General features: G+C 36.7%; 1 protein-coding gene across 1 annotated transcript; it reads left to right on the plus strand.

Annotated features, from left to right (window-relative positions):
* Positions 1-6,947: 6,947 nt before the first annotated feature.
* Positions 6,948-15,339, plus strand: meis3 (myeloid ecotropic viral integration site 3). The gene is given in 14 exon segments (XM_043258263.1): positions 6,948-7,293; positions 7,602-7,697; positions 9,780-9,919; positions 10,331-10,419; positions 10,422-10,498; positions 10,754-10,804; positions 10,889-10,939; positions 11,221-11,370; positions 11,472-11,580; positions 11,899-12,044; positions 12,749-12,825; positions 12,980-13,038; positions 13,146-13,232; positions 13,336-15,339. Coding segments are annotated over 13 exon segments (1,239 nt in total). The 5' UTR covers positions 6,948-7,293; positions 7,602-7,685; the 3' UTR covers positions 13,527-15,339.
* Positions 15,340-16,086: the final 747 nt, after the last annotated feature.

Below are 16,086 nucleotides of genomic sequence, written 5' to 3' on the forward strand. Positions count from 1 at the left end.
TAGCAAAACACATGCTAATATATTTTTCACCATTGTGTACCGTAAAAAAATATTACTATGAATTACATTTTGTAAAAGCAGCCTGCACACAGGCTTTATCGCATCACTGCAACCAGATAAGCAGAAGCTAAGAGTCTGTTGTAGAAAACTCTCTCTCTCTTTAGCCTGTTCCCTTGATCAATGAGCAAGTGCCAGAGCCACAACTATTAATCAGGGCCTATCGGCTATCTGTCTAGCACAACAACCAATCACAGCGCCCCGACAGCTACTCCATAACAAATGGAGCAGGGCGGCAGGCGGAGGGGAGGGGTGAAGCCATACTTTATCTGATCTTAGCCAGGTCACAGCACAACGACACTTACAGATGACCACAAATGCTGATTGAAAACACACATGCGGTCTGAAACAAAAAAACAGTACACACACTTGTGTAAACAGCAACGCCATGCTACAATGTAAAAATATGTGGTGCAGACACGTCCTGTGTCAAGAAGAGATCTGCTTGTGAAATTAAGTCCTATTACAGATTCAAATTACACCTTACTTTTGTAATGAAGCTGTTTGGCTATCACCAAAAAAAGTTACATTTTGTTGGCTTGACAAATCTTTAAGTTTCGAGGTTATCAAGCATATAGACAGCATTAAGGGTTCGGGAGTTGCATGTGGCCCATTTGATTGCTGCAATAAGAACCAAAAAGTCGTATCTATTAGACAAGACAGAAGTCAGAACAGACTGTACCGAGTTTAGTTCATGTAGCTTGAAAGCTCTGAGAGGACTTGTCAGATATATTGACCTGTGATACATTCTTAGCTTTTCAAACATTTGGTACTTTTTAAAAATAAATTAATACTTTTATTCAGCAAGGATGTATTAAATGAATGAATAGGGATCTATCTATCTGTCTTGTAATCCTAAGTTTATTGATTAGACTAGACAGTATCGTATTCTCCATAATAATTTCAGCATTAAATTTGATAATTTTATAAGTAATGTCACAGTCCAAAAAAAATGCAGTATAGCAATTTAGAAAAATTCCTAACCCTACTGTTTTTTTTCTTCTCTCTTTTTTGGCTGACAACTTCAAACACTGCAGCCCCATTTCAAACCCTTCCTCAAATAACAACCGTTCCCAGGTCAGCAGGTCCTTCAGAAAATCATTGTATACTCATAAACTCCCACAGTAAAGCGCTACGTGCAAAGCAACGAAACTTTAAGAGCTCCTCTCGCTTTAAATACAGCAAAAAACGTGAAATTCGGTCCAATCAGCAAGCGGTAAAGCAGTCGTTCATCATAACACCTCTGCAACAGTCTGTCAGTGCCTGATGCAAAGCAGACCTTCCATTAGATTTATCGAGCACTTGGCTTAGCGTTCCTCCCTTGGCCTTCTCTCTTACCTCCCTCTGTCCTTCTCCACATCTGTCCATCCATCATCTCGGTGGCCAGCGGAAGAGTATTAATCCCTCCACCCCATCCTTCACTCGTCTGGACTGATGAGAGGGAGAGCAGGAAATGGGAGAACCTTGGATTTTTCATAACATTTTTGTAACACTGGAAGAGAAAAACTGTATTGCATTACAGCAAACTTATGCACATGCGTTACACGCTGCTCTGGGTTCACTGCAGGTGCGTCTGTGTGTGGTTGCCTGAGTGAGGGCATATCGTGAAGAAAAAAAAGTGTCAAGATTATATCCACTGACACGACACCATGCATTTAGCAGACATGTTGAGTTTCATTGTTTATGCAGGTGATGCTACTTTGACGCTTTCCAGATCCAGTTTGACTTTTTTTTGCTATCTTCATTCTTACATTTCGTCTGTTGTCTGTAAACAAAAGTGTCAAAAACGTAATTGTTTCATAGGTTTGAAATAATTGAATATTGCTTGTTCCACCGCTAGCCACATTTTGCATGTTTTAACTAATTAAATGTGATTGTTTTCACAACGCTGATCCTCAGCAGTTTGAATAAACTATAATAAAATAGAGAGAAAATCAAACAGATGCAAATAGTTCATAATAAACCATTTATTTTTCTGTTTCTTAATTAAAAATTTAGCAATCCAAATCCAGTATGTGTATAGAAAGCATATATATATATATATATATATATATATATATATATATATATATATATAAGTATGTATGTATCATCAGTGTATGTACATGAAAAGCTTTTTCTCTATTTTAAAAGTTTGTAACCCTGTTTATGTTGCTATCTTAGTCGTGTGCCGTTATTTGCATTTAGTGACCTTTTTTAAAAAATCACAATATCTAAACTGAGCCTTTAGCATCTGTTTATGTAATGTGAATGTATAATAATAAGATTGTGATTAAAGGTATGATACACGTTTCCTGCAATTAAAGAGAAGTCAAAGCAAAGCAGAACTATTTGCAAGATAAGCCAGACCAAAATCTTTCCTCTTTATTTCTCTCTTTGACTCATTCCCTACACTCCGTTCTCTTGCCTCTCCCCCCGGAGTGACAGGTAGATTAAGGGGCGTGATAGATGCCTCTCTCTCTATCTCCTTCTCTCCATCTCCTCCCTCTCTCCCTCTATCTATCATGGGCCCTGCTGTAATTGCGGTTGTGTCAGGCTGGCACTGCAAGCCACCATCCATCTCTTTAATAACAAACAGTCAGGGAAACGGATGGTGCTCAGGCTCGGAGTTAATCTCCATCTGTAAGAAGACCATCGGAGGGAGAGAAAGAAAAAAAGAAAGACAGGGAGGGAGATTGTGTGAGTTGAGGATGAAGAGAAAGACAGACTTAGGGTTCTGGAGAAAGGCAGGAAAGTCTGCTATAGCTTCTTTGCTCTCAAATGCGGTGCAATAACAAACAAACAAGAACTACACAAATGAACAGAAGAAGAGAGAAAAGGGAAAACATTGACTGTTGAACAAAATATACAAGCAAACAAATCTTCTAATCTCTGCTGAAAATTTCAATAAATTGCTATGCAGATGTTTTTTAGACAGATGCTATGCAGTTTCTAGGTGGATGCTATAGGGTGTTGCTGGTGTTGATTACACTAAAAAGCAAGTATACTCTTAAAAATACAGGTTCTTTATATTATTAAGATGTTCTTTACACTAAGTACACACTAACTGTTCACTGAAACAGTTTGGGGAAACAAAACGTGTTCTTCTATGGCAGCGCTGAGAAAACCCTCTTAAGGAACCTTTATTTTTAAGAGTGAATTAAAGAGCCATTAAACTGATTTGGTTTTTTGGCATAAATTTAAGTGTATGGGTTGTTTTTGTGATGCTCAGTAATATTTTTTGACTTTAATAAATCTAGATATTTAATTGTTAGCACTTTTAGGTTACCTTTTTTTGTTTTGTTTATTGGCCAAAGGTCAAAAGAAACAATCCCTGGGTTTTTATGGTCCCTGATCTCTTCTTGTTCTTTATTTTGATTTCTCTTAAATACAATTTGTTATTTAGTTCTTTTTTAGCCAACGAGTCTTCAGTATACACAACAGTGACGCTCGCCTTACCGAACACCAATAAATAACAATAATCATTTATGGTGATTCATTAAAAAAGCTTAAAAGTTTTACTTTCAGTTTTACTGAAACATCTATAGGAGGCAAACATTTCAAACAAAGTTCAGGCAGAGGGTGAACTCATATATGGGCTGATGTGAAAGATTGAAATAGTGAAAGAATATTTATGGGTGCTGGGCCAGACGACAAAGTAACTGGAGAGGAGCATACTCATAAAAAAGCACTCTCTCCCTCTCTCTTTTTACCTCCCTCTTTGGTTGTTGCTTCACTGCTATATGTAAGTAGGCTTACTTGTCTTTGATGTTCCATACTGGACTGCACTAACCTGCTACATGTCAGGGTTACACTGCCATTGGAGTTAACAGTCATGTCAACTGGTGTCATCCCTGAGCTTCCAACACCAGCAACCTTTCTGCAGATGTACACAACCAAACAACATATTGATGTACAATTACATCTTCAAGCTTCGTGGCTTTTTTTAGGAGGTTTTACAATCTTTAACTGCGTACACGACACGATGCAAAACTAAACATTTGTAGGATTAAATACATGTTGCGCATAACCTCTGCATTTTGGAGAATGTGCACAACTGTAATTTGACGAGTATGCAGCCTACACATGCTACCACTTCGTTATCTCTGCTGGTCTGACTTCGCAAAATGTTTACAGAACATTTTAAAAGACAAACCATTACTGAAATCAAACTTGCAAAGTGTATGTAAATGTGCGATGACATAAGGACTATAAAGAAAGTAAAAAAAATCATAAAAAGGCACCAAATATGTTGACAGAGAGACCCTGACCTGAGCATTTAGGGTGAACGAACACCAGAGAACGACTCCCTCAGGGATACACAACGCTCACAGCAGCAGATATGGATCCAGATGTCAAAGGTCAGGCCTAAAAGACTGTGTGAGGTTGTTGGGATGTTAATTTGCGAGGTCAGTTTGCTAGCATCATAAACTGTAAATATAGGACCACGTGATCAATAAGCTCTGGATTAATATTAAGAGGTAAAGTTTTGTTGCATCTAAAATAGTACTGTCACTTTTCTGTTCCTGCTTTTTCGGTTCCTTGACTAATGACTGAATGTCTTTCACATGCATTGCACACTCGCAGACACACATACGGTGACAAATGCCCCTAAACAAACACTCACAATTCGAGAGCAAGTGACAAACAGCCACATTAAACAAAAAATCTCACTAACCGTCCTCACACCACAATACTAATGAGCTTATTCTCTAAAAACAACCTGCCCTTAATTTCACTCCCACAAAAACACACAATTAATGTGAAACAGCAATGCTCAACTCACACACATAAAAATGCACATAGCCCTAGAACGTCGAAACAAATTATTTTACACAGTATTCAAGAATACTCATAATTATTTTTCTGATATTTTTTCATAGTCATAGCGCAGAAGACGTTGAATTAGTTACGAAGCATTTTGTCTGCGTATGAAACGACAACGCATTACAAGTGGAAATACCCGATTAAAAGACGTATTCAAAGGGCGTTGCTCCATTGAGCTTCTTTACAATCACTGTTGTTGCGCTGTTAATGCCTTTATTTAGCTATGATCATCTCTGCTGGCCAGTGCTCCCCCATGGTGTTGAAAGGCCGAAGATCGCCTGATCCTCTGCCTCGCTTATGTCACGCCGCCCACCGCCCACCGAGCGCGTCGGTCCGGCCGCGGCGCGCTGGAGAGGACCGCGGTGATTGAAGTCCTGACCGCCTGTTGAGGGTTCGCTCTGCGGGAGAAGAGTTCAGGGGACGTGTGGAATAATTATTATGTTATTTAAGGGTGATTTACAACACAAGACCACGTTTGGTCCGCCGTGGAACCGTTTTCCTGTTACAGGTTGCTCTAACTGATTGTTATGCTACTTTGTACATATTTAAAGGCCATTGTTTTCATTCACGTATCACACACACACACCAAGTATTTAAAATGTTTTATAGTCTATTTAATGGCGTTTTAACGTTAAACTGCAAAACAGTTATCAAACAAAACAAAAATAATAAAAATAATTGTTTTGGGCATATTGTAATTAATGCATCGTAGAAAGTTACATAAAACTTCAATCTAAAAACAGCCTTTCAGTTACAACCTTCTTTTTGTCATTTTTCTTATTGTGCTTTTATTAAGTGTGGAAAGTCTTGGTAATTTTCTCCATCTAACAGACACCTTCTCCCATATCACTGGCTCAAAGATAAGAAAAGTCATAAATAACGGAAACATATTGCTGCAGTTTGCCCTGCAATTAAAACAATTACATGGCAATGATTGGTATTTATTATGGTAGGTTTAATTGGCAATTGGCAGTTAGCATTATCAGCTGACTGCTACTTCATTGCATGTTTCCCATTTCTACTTTCTGCAGCATAAAGTAGTCCACAGGAATTATTTTGCACACTTAAGAAACACAAATGAATCCTAGTTCATTTTTTTTCAAAGACACCACAAGTGTACTTTTTGCTGTAGTTTGCAAATGTAACTTCGTATTATTTATTTATTTCTATATATTTTTACCCCATTTGTCTACTACTACAAGTTGACATCGTCTTTAAGTATTATTCACCTTTTAAATCACTCTCAAATACACAGAGTACAGTTGCTATACCTTCGGTGAGTTTTCAGTCTGGGACTGGAGTTTGTAATACTAGAAAATATCAGGCTTTTACATACATTTACTTTGTTTAATGATTTTTATATATATATATATATATATATATATATATATATATATATATATATATATATATATATATATATATATATATATATCATCTCCCATTAATTAAGTTCCCCAATTCACCTAGTTTCATTTTAAACACAAAAAAGAGAAATATCAAATATTATATTTTAAAACAGCAAACTAATTCAGCATTTCTTATCCTATTTATTTAGGCCTATGTGTTCATTATTCTTTCATTCATTTATGTAAATCTTCTATAATTACACAGAAGCTTTTACTGTCTCCTCAGAAGGCTCATTATAATACTGATTTTACACACTATTTTAGATTTTGACTCATTCTGGTTTACTGTTACGCTATCCTGGAAGACCTCTGAATGTCTTCATAGATCTCCTATAAAATCACTTTGACACGAGTTTTTTTAATACGGAAAGATGGCTGAGATATCAATTCGGTTCTGAGAAAAGGTTTATGTATTTTGGCATATTTTTATTTTTATTTAGTTCATTTTAAAATGCGATATAAGTCTACAAATACTTTTGGTGATACGGTGTAAGCGTTTGATGTGACGCGTATGCAGGGAAGAATAACGCATGTGTGTTTGCCAGTGCAACCCAGTGCGTGCTTCCAAACAGGGTCTGCTGCACATGATAGGAACATATAATCAGACAAAATGATTTTTCGACGGAATAGCGATGATGAAACTCGGTAAGCGGGGTCCGCGTGTGTGTGTGTGAGAGAGAGAGAGAGAGAGAGAGAGAGAGAGCGTCCTTCAGATAAAACGAAAGCCTCTGCGTTTGTAATGCGTGAGTGTGCGTATGTGTGTGTGTTTGTAATGCGCGAGTGTGTGTGATAAGGAGGTGGGGGTGAGAGACCCCGTTGTGTTTTGACCCCCTAAACAACTCCCAGTCTCCATCTCTCTCTCTCTCTCTGGTTTAAAGCTTCATCGCTCATTGTGGAGAGACGCATTTGAGCCCAACGCGTCGCTTCATGGACGTCGATAGAGCGGAAAGGACGCGACATCATCTCAAACGCGCCGCTAATGCTGGATACTCGGCCCGGTCCACGCTACATTCTTATTAAGGTGGGGTATCTTTACGCCTTCATATCATATCCATAATATAACCCAATACCCATAACCATTTACGTGGATAAATAATCTGTTATTTATTTAGTATGCGTATAATATAATACCATTATAGGCATTTCTTATTCACTCTAGAACACTTAAGGTGCTATTTTGGTGGATACTTTTAAAGTGAAAAGCAATCTACTCCCGTATGTGCTTGCATTTGCTCCAAATGCTTTTGGACCAGATTTTGAATATGGTATCAGTAAACGTTTGTGTTACAATGCATGCTTAGTTTTCTTCAATGTTTTTTTATGCTTTAGTTCTTGTAGAGAGTGTGTCTTATCTGCCGCTCTGGTGTGTGTTGTCATCCGTCAGTGAGTGTGTGAGCTCGGCTTCCGTATCGCATGGAGAAGAGGGTAGGTCCTGTTTTTCCCTTTATTTTCCAGGTCCATTTTTTTGCTACTTTGATGCGAAGGATGCTATCTTGTGGATACCTAAAACAAATCGTTAGCATAACTAAATATAATAACTATTTAGATGTACGAGCAGTATGTAGTCTGCAATCCAAAAATGTAATCTTATTATGTAATTGTTAGATTTTTACTTTATTAGAACTTCCAATCCAGAGCCCGAGTCAGTAATAAACATTATTCCATTATGTGACGCTTAACTGATTCTCATTAGGTAAAGTGCAGTCAAATAGGAAGAAGTAGGTTATCGTTAAAGTTTAATTTATATTATGCTCATGTAGGCTTACGTTTATTTGAAAGGCAATTGACTTCACAAAGGTGCTTATACACTCAGCTACTCGGTTTTATCCTCATTAAAATCAAATACATATATTCAGAAAGGCAATAAAAGGTAAATATTAGATGGACTAGTCTAGGAATAGCATACAGGCCCTAGTAAGGCAGATGAAGTCGGTAAGTAGGTCAACTTTTGTGCTACAGTGAGCGGCCAAATGGAAATTCTTGTTGCTTTCTGTCTACTTACAAACGGTGGTTATGATCCTGTTAATTTGGCATCAGTCAGTTCAGTCTCATATATAAGCTCTTTTATCTGTGCCCGCGATATTTGTCCTCATGTGCGATATTGATCCAGGAAATTCAATGGCACTGATTGGTGTTTTTATTGCCTGTAAAAGCCTGTTAGATTTGAAGTAACAAATTGCCATCGCTAAAAATGTATAACCGTAAGTCTCAAAAAAATTTTTTTATGATCTTCTACATTACATTTGCACCTTTATGGTTGTGAAGCACACTAATTTATCTTTCCTTTAGAAAAAGCAACGCTGCAGCATACAAAATTACATATATACTGTTTATGTTTAATTATATTTAGTTGCTTGAAACTCTACTGCTATTAATTGGTTGTAGTTTGTCCATAATAACTTTAATAATTTACTCAGTTTGATTATGTTTTTGTCAATAGAAAGAAAAATCATCAAAAACTGTCCACAATTTTTTATGTTTGCATATTATGATGTCTCATTTCTGAAGCATTATATGATGTCTGCTAATTGCTTAAAATTATGAAAAAGTGCTATAGTACTAACATAATTTATCACATTTAAATCACTGGATGTTTTGCGTGTTCATGTGTTTTATTTATTTTTAAATTATTTTTAAAAACTTTATATTAGGTGTACTTAATTTGAGCTTAGAATGTTTTTTGGTTAATCAACTATGAAATGTGACGTCCTTACATGTTATTTTTTCATAACAGATTAATCATTATAAATATTTTAAAGGCCATGAATATGAGAAAATTTCAACTTTACAGCCATTTGAATTTTTTACGCCATGGTGAAAACACATAGAGAAATATATCTATCACGCATGTATGGTGTTTATATGGTACAGGAAATCCTGATTATTTACAGTTTAAAATATGTTATATGTTATATAAATATGTAAATATGTTGTTGTTGTCTTTAGTTAGAATGTGCTTTGCAGAGGTGGCTTGCATTAAGTGATGCTGTTAGTAATGATTAATGCAACTTCTCAATAATAGGCAATTGCTAAAATGAAATTTATAGTTGTGCAGTAATAAATAAGAGTTCTTATTATTGATTAGTCTTTTTCCTGTGTTTTCATTTAACTGACTACAGCATTAATCAGTAAGTTGACTGTAAAATCACCTAATTAGTATAAATGAAGGCTGGATGACTTGATGTATTTGTATGTAAGGCTGTTAATTATAAATCAGCTGGAAAGTTTTTTCTTTGGAGTTTATGTCCCTGGGTGAGTGTTGCTTGGCGCTCTGAAAAATCGCACATCAAAGCCTCCCGCATCCAGTGTTTACTAAGGAGGAGATACAATTAGCAGTGACTTCAAACAGCCTAGCGTTAGCGCACATACACAAACGTACTGCCAATCCTGAATATACTTAAACATCATAGTAAATTTCCCCCCACACAGCACATCTCACTTACATAAGGCTGAAGAAGGGAATGTCTTATCTTGTAAATTTGTCTTATCGTGTCTTTCCATATCTAGTATGAGGAGTTGGTGCAGTACCCAGGCTCTGACGCCATGCCTGTGGGAGACTACAGGGACACCATGAGGTCACTTCCTCCGCCTCACTATGGCCACACTGTGCCTGACTCCCTAAAACACCACCGGGACCAGATCTATGGGTGAGAGTCTGGTTACTTAAACCATCTGTTACTTCACTCGAAGCAAGAATGAGCAGTGTATTTGCTAATATATATTGCCTTCAGGTCTTGGTTAGTTCTGACAAGTATTATGTGATATGCAAGTGGTTAAATTTAAATTCTGCTACTTCCTTAAGTGAATACGCATGTCAAAACAAAACTGTTCTTTCACAATGTAAAACTTAAAAAAAACAACTTATTGCTCTCTATTCTCATAAGGCTAAGAAATAACTTCAACCCAATTACACACTTTACCATTTTTTTAAAAGCCACAGTAGTTATGACATTTGTGGTGACATCAATTAGGTGGCACAGAATTAGCTGTGTAGCATTTCCTCAAACCGCCGTGTTTTCTTACTTGGAGTGTGTGTGTGTGTGTGTGTTTATTTTCAGTCATCCTCTGTTTCCACTCCTGGCTCTGGTATTTGAGAAGTGTGAACTTGCCACCTGCTCACCACGAGACTCGATGTCAAACTCCGCCCATCTCCCGGCATGACCAATCACAGTGACGTCTGCTCCTCTGAATCGTTCAATGATGATATTGCGGCCTTTGCCAAACAAGTGAGTAACCAATCTAATCACATTAAAGCCAAGCACACCACAAAAATAAAGGCCGTTGTGTTGTGTATTGACCTTTATACATTTTAAGTTACAGTTCAATTATTAAATATAAATTGAATTTACATAGGTATAAAACTTGATGCAGGCATATCATTTAAATTTGAATTTGAGAAAGCAGAATTAAATACAAAGATTGAATTCTGGCATGACAAATCCAAGTATCAAATTTAATATATGTTGTACTTTTTCTGTTAGATTCGATCAGAGAAACCTATCTTTTCATCAAATCCAGAACTGGACAATCTGGTAAGATATACATGAGCTTTTAAATAAGTGGTTCCATGTAATTTTGAAGAGAGCATGACAGTTTTAACCAATCTCTTTACACAGATGATCCAGGCCATTCAAGTTCTACGGTTTCATCTATTAGAGCTAGAAAAGGTATTTTTTTTCTCATTTACAACATGTTTGTAAAGCTTACCCTTGTTTTATTAGGGAACATGCCTTCAAAACAAGGTACTATGTGTGATTTAGTTTGTAATATTCTTCAGTGTATATTATTCAGCTTTTTAATTTATTTTTACTTTTTGTTTAGTGTGTGATTTTCTAGCAGTTCCCTTTTTAGAGACAGTTCTTTTCTCAATACTTCAGCAGCATGAACATGCTATGAATTTTCATATATGTCAATGAACCTGACATCTTCACTTCATGGTCTCTCACAGGTTCATGACCTCTGTGATAATTTCTGCCATCGGTACATAACCTGTCTAAAAGGCAAGATGCCCACTGATTTGGTGCTGGAGGACCGGGAGGGTGGATCAAAATCTGACATGGAAGATTTCACTGGCTCCTGCACCAATCTGTCAGAACAAGTAAGTCGGTAGACGTCTGACATATATCAGGGAGCTGGTCGTTCGCTGGGTGGGTGTGTGTGCATGTGTATACCTGACTGTGCTTGTCTCTCTTGATCTAGAACCAGTCTTGGTTGCGAGATCCCGATGACTGTGTGTCAACCCCCTCGGGCACCCCCAGTGCCTCCTGTGGCCTCACCTCACACAGTGCAGAGAACTGCAGCGATGCTGGTATATATCATTTTGCGCACAACGGCTATGCTCTAAATTAAGTGAAGTCTAGCATTTTTGGTAAAAACCTTATCTTTTAAATCAAATCTTTACATAGGAAAGAGGAAACACTGGCATCTAACAGTGCTTTGAAAAAAATTGATTGATCTTTGGGAAAGAAATCAATTACATTTGCATGTGTGAGAAAAGCAATTAGATGCAATCCTCTTTGTAATCTTTAACATTTTCATAAGTAACTGTAATTTAATTTTATCCTCATTTGTTTTGTAACTAGTTACACCGATTAAAAAAAAATGCTTGTGTGTTGTGCTGTGTCAGGTGATGGCTTGGACGGAAGCGTGGCATCTCCTAGCACAGGAGAAGAAGATGAAACAGATAGAGATAGACGAAACAACAAGAAAAGAGGAATCTTTCCCAAAGTTGCAACAAACATTATGAGAGCTTGGCTCTTCCAGCACCTGTCGGTAAGAGAGAAAACCAACTCATTTACAGTTAAAAACACTTTCTTTTGTGTTCCATAGAAAGGTCACAGCCTAAATGTGGAAGCTGTGGTATTTTGTTACTATGGTACTTTAGTATTTTGATAAGGGATAGGAAACAGTAGCATTAGGAGCTAAAACTGATGTCAGAAAAACACATAACGGCAAACTGAGCTTGTAGAAAGTTAAAAATGACAAGAGGAAAGCTTAGGAAAAGAAGATGTGACCAAAGGTTCTTCTGTATGTGATAAAAGGTACGCTTCTGACAAATGGCAGACGATCCAGAAGTTACTAATATTAACAAGAACAAAAACAATGTGGTTAATAATGTAGGTAACAAACTCACTTGACTGAATAAAGATATTATTGAAGAGCATTCTCAGATTAACAATAACTAGTGTTATGGTACTTGTTCCTTTAGACATACATATTATATAGTTATATAAAAATAATAGTAATAAATAATACTTAATTGAAAAATATTAGCAAGTAATTAGTAATTAGTTATTACCAAGTAATAAGTCATTCTTGAGTCATTCTAAAATGCTGCAAATTCAGTATGATTATGTATATAGGTAAGCCCCAGCACTTATTATAACAATACAGCTATCTATATTTGTGCTTTCACAGTAGTCACACCACTAACATACACTTATTTGATTGTGTATTACCTTTTTGTCCTCTCTCAGCATCCGTACCCATCTGAAGAACAGAAGAAGCAGCTCTCTCAAGACACGGGTCTCACTATACTGCAGGTCAATAACTGGTTAGTAATCGCTCTCTTATATCAATAATCAAGATTTCTCATTGCATGCTATCATATTCACCTACTTAAAATAACAAGCAATTAAATGAATCATGGGTATGTGTTTTCTGTTTACATTTTCGTCTTGTAATCTGCTCTTGCCATCTCTACTCAGGTTTATAAATGCCAGACGCAGAATAGTACAGCCAATGATTGACCAATCAAATCGCTCAGGTGAATTAAAAGTTATTCTGGATTTGTAAAATGAACTGAAAATTACCATTTGCAGCTCTGTGCACTGAATAACACTTCTTTGTGTGTGTTTTGTTTTTTATCTTCAGGCCAGAGTGCTCCATACAGTCCTGAGGGGGCGGCTCTAGGAGGATATGGGTTAGATGCACAATCTCATTTAGGTCTTAGGACAGCAGGTGAGAACAGTTTTCATAAGCTACACCACCAAAACGTGCTCCACAGAGTATTATCTATCGATATTAGCTTTTGTTCACACTCTTTCTCTTTCTTGGTTGTCAGGACTTCAGGGAATGCCGTCCCTGCCCACAGATTACCCCGGGGCCCTTCTGACCCAGCCGGGATACTCCCACGCTGGCCCGTCCTTGCACCCGTACCCCGGCCCCCACACTGCCATGCTGCTCCATCCGCCACCCCACAGCCACCCTGCCGAACCCCTCATAGGACAAGGCCTTGACATCCATGCCCACTAACTTGAGAGCGGAGCAGGGGAGGGTGCGCTGAAAATGGGATGGAAGGGTACATTGTAAATTGACTTTGCAGTACCACAGCCCATCACTCTCACCAAACCTTCAGGGCATCACCGCTGTCAACACATAATGACTCTGAGAATGTCTTAAATGCACTGACCTGGCATCATAAATGTATCAAAATGTCCATTTTATGCACTCAGCTCCCATGCAATGCCCATCTCAAATGCCTGACAGACTTGTTACATTCCTTAACCATTTATTGCTATCTGATCTCCTCATGACAATGCTCTGAATGCACTGTACTTAATACATCTATCTACTAGTTTTTATGCACACTGCTGCGTTTGATTGATATACCCACGTCTTCCTATGGCCTTAGGGGTGAGCTGAAATCTCCCTTAATCTAACATTAAGGCCTTCATTGCCTTTCTTGCCTTGCCTCCGAAAACCCTCTCGAGGAGCACAAACGGAAAAACACAGCATATACCTCCTCAGTCAGGACCCAACATGTCAGAAAGTCCTGAAACAGTCTTCTTAGATGAACAGTCGCACCAAATCCTTACAACCTTAGGCTGAACATGGTTAATAAAATGTAAGGTGAAGCTCATGAAGCCACGTCACGTTTCACCCCAAAATCAAAAGGCATTTTGCACAAGAAACCTATTTATAGTAGAGAATTAGGAATCATTTTGCATTGTGATGTAATTTCCTTCAATTGAATTTCCACAAAAATCTTGTTGCTGTAATGCATCAGGAAATGTGTGATGTTGTTTTTTAATTCCTGTTATAAAAGTAATTCACATTAGTTTGAATATTACAGTAATACAGTAAAAACTTGCTTTTCTTGGAATAAAAATATCACTCTTATTTTGATTTTGGGGTGAAACAGAGAGATTTTTTTGATTCACCTGTAAAGAGCCAAGAGTCTCTGTCTTCCTAGCTGAGCGCCATGTACACTTCTTTCAGTTGTTCTGCTAAGTCAGTCTCACTTTTTGTTTAACACATTATTTAATTTAATTTTTGTTATTGTTTTGTATTTATCTGTGTTACAATAATCCGAGTGCCACGTTTTTTTTTTTTAAATATCTCGATTTGATAAAAAAGTGAATATGTTCTTCAGTTATTTGAAGTTTATGTGAATGTTTACCTGCTGAGGTCCCGACAGGCACATTTTTGGTTTGCTCTAAAGGACCTGACTCACATTACCATCAATATTTCACCCAATTTAGTCACAGTACCAATGTATTAATGAATACCAGGATATCTGACAATACCTTTTAGAGATTTGCTTGACTTCAATCTTGGAAACCTGAGCTCTTTTTTGTCATTCCCTGTCTGCATTAAAACATATTATGTGACTGTTGATATATTGATATTTCTGTTGATATGCAAAATATATTGTTCAAGGACTGACGCAACGTTTCTTTTGACCATTAAATAATATAGGAATTAAAAGTAAATTTAACTAATGACCAGTGCATATTTAATCAGACACATTTCTCAATCCAGAAATATTAATAAAGCACAACAAACCCACTCCACAAATGTAAAAGCAAGATTTTCCTGGCGAAAGTTTTTGGAATCTAGTCATTGAGAATTGTTTGACTTAAAATTATTTAATCAGAAAGTTTGAAAGAAACTAAAAAGAGAATTTGAAGCAAAATTCCAAGGTAATTGAATCAAATCACCACTGCTTATTTGTTGTTTTTGGCATTTTGGGGGCAATTTTTATCTGTCGTATCTTTTTGTTTAAAATGCATAAAAATACTGAAATAAACTTCAGACAAAAGTAAAATAAATAAACATTTCTACATGTGGGGTGGCTTTTACTTTCCTTGTCATCACAAATCTCTGCCAAAGTGTTTTTCGTGCTTCAGTGCTTTTCTGGCTCCATGTTCACCCCCATACATGCCATCCAGCCTTGTGTGATAGATTCAGCCTGCAGCAGAGGTCAGAGTTCACTGAAGGGTTAACAGGAAGAGGCCTATCTCTCTGACCCCTTAAGGTCACCCAAGTCCCTCTACTTTAATTTCTTTTCCTAATTTTTCTCGGCCATCAATTATCTTCTCATTTTCCTTTGCATTACATTTTTCAATTTAGATTATTTATTTATGTAGGAAAGACACTGATTTTGCTCAATTTAGGCTTGGTAAGGAACACTGGCTTTCTTCGTGTTTTTAAATATTCATTATTCATTTTCAGGAGTAGAATCTGTTCTGATTTAAAAGGCAGATTAAAAAAACAAGCTCATGTGTGTTTTTTTAAAAAATAAAACACATTAAAATAATAATAATAAAAAGACATTGGATGAACTCACGTTTCACGTTAATTAATTGGAATTTAACCAGAATTTGTATCAATTCCAAAATCTTAAAATAGCTTGTTACATTTTCTGTTACAGTGTAATTTTGAAATTATTACAATATTTTTAAATAAAAATCACATCTTAAATCCTAATACATTATTGTTTAATAAATTGGTAATGAATGAATGAATGCTATTGTCATATAAAAACACAGAATTTAGATGGAGCACAATAAAGTAGCTCCACTTTATAATT

The sequence above is a fragment of the Puntigrus tetrazona genome, chromosome 15 (assembly GCF_018831695.1).
Source record: "Puntigrus tetrazona isolate hp1 chromosome 15, ASM1883169v1, whole genome shotgun sequence".
Lineage (NCBI taxonomy): Eukaryota > Metazoa > Chordata > Actinopteri > Cypriniformes > Cyprinidae > Puntigrus > Puntigrus tetrazona.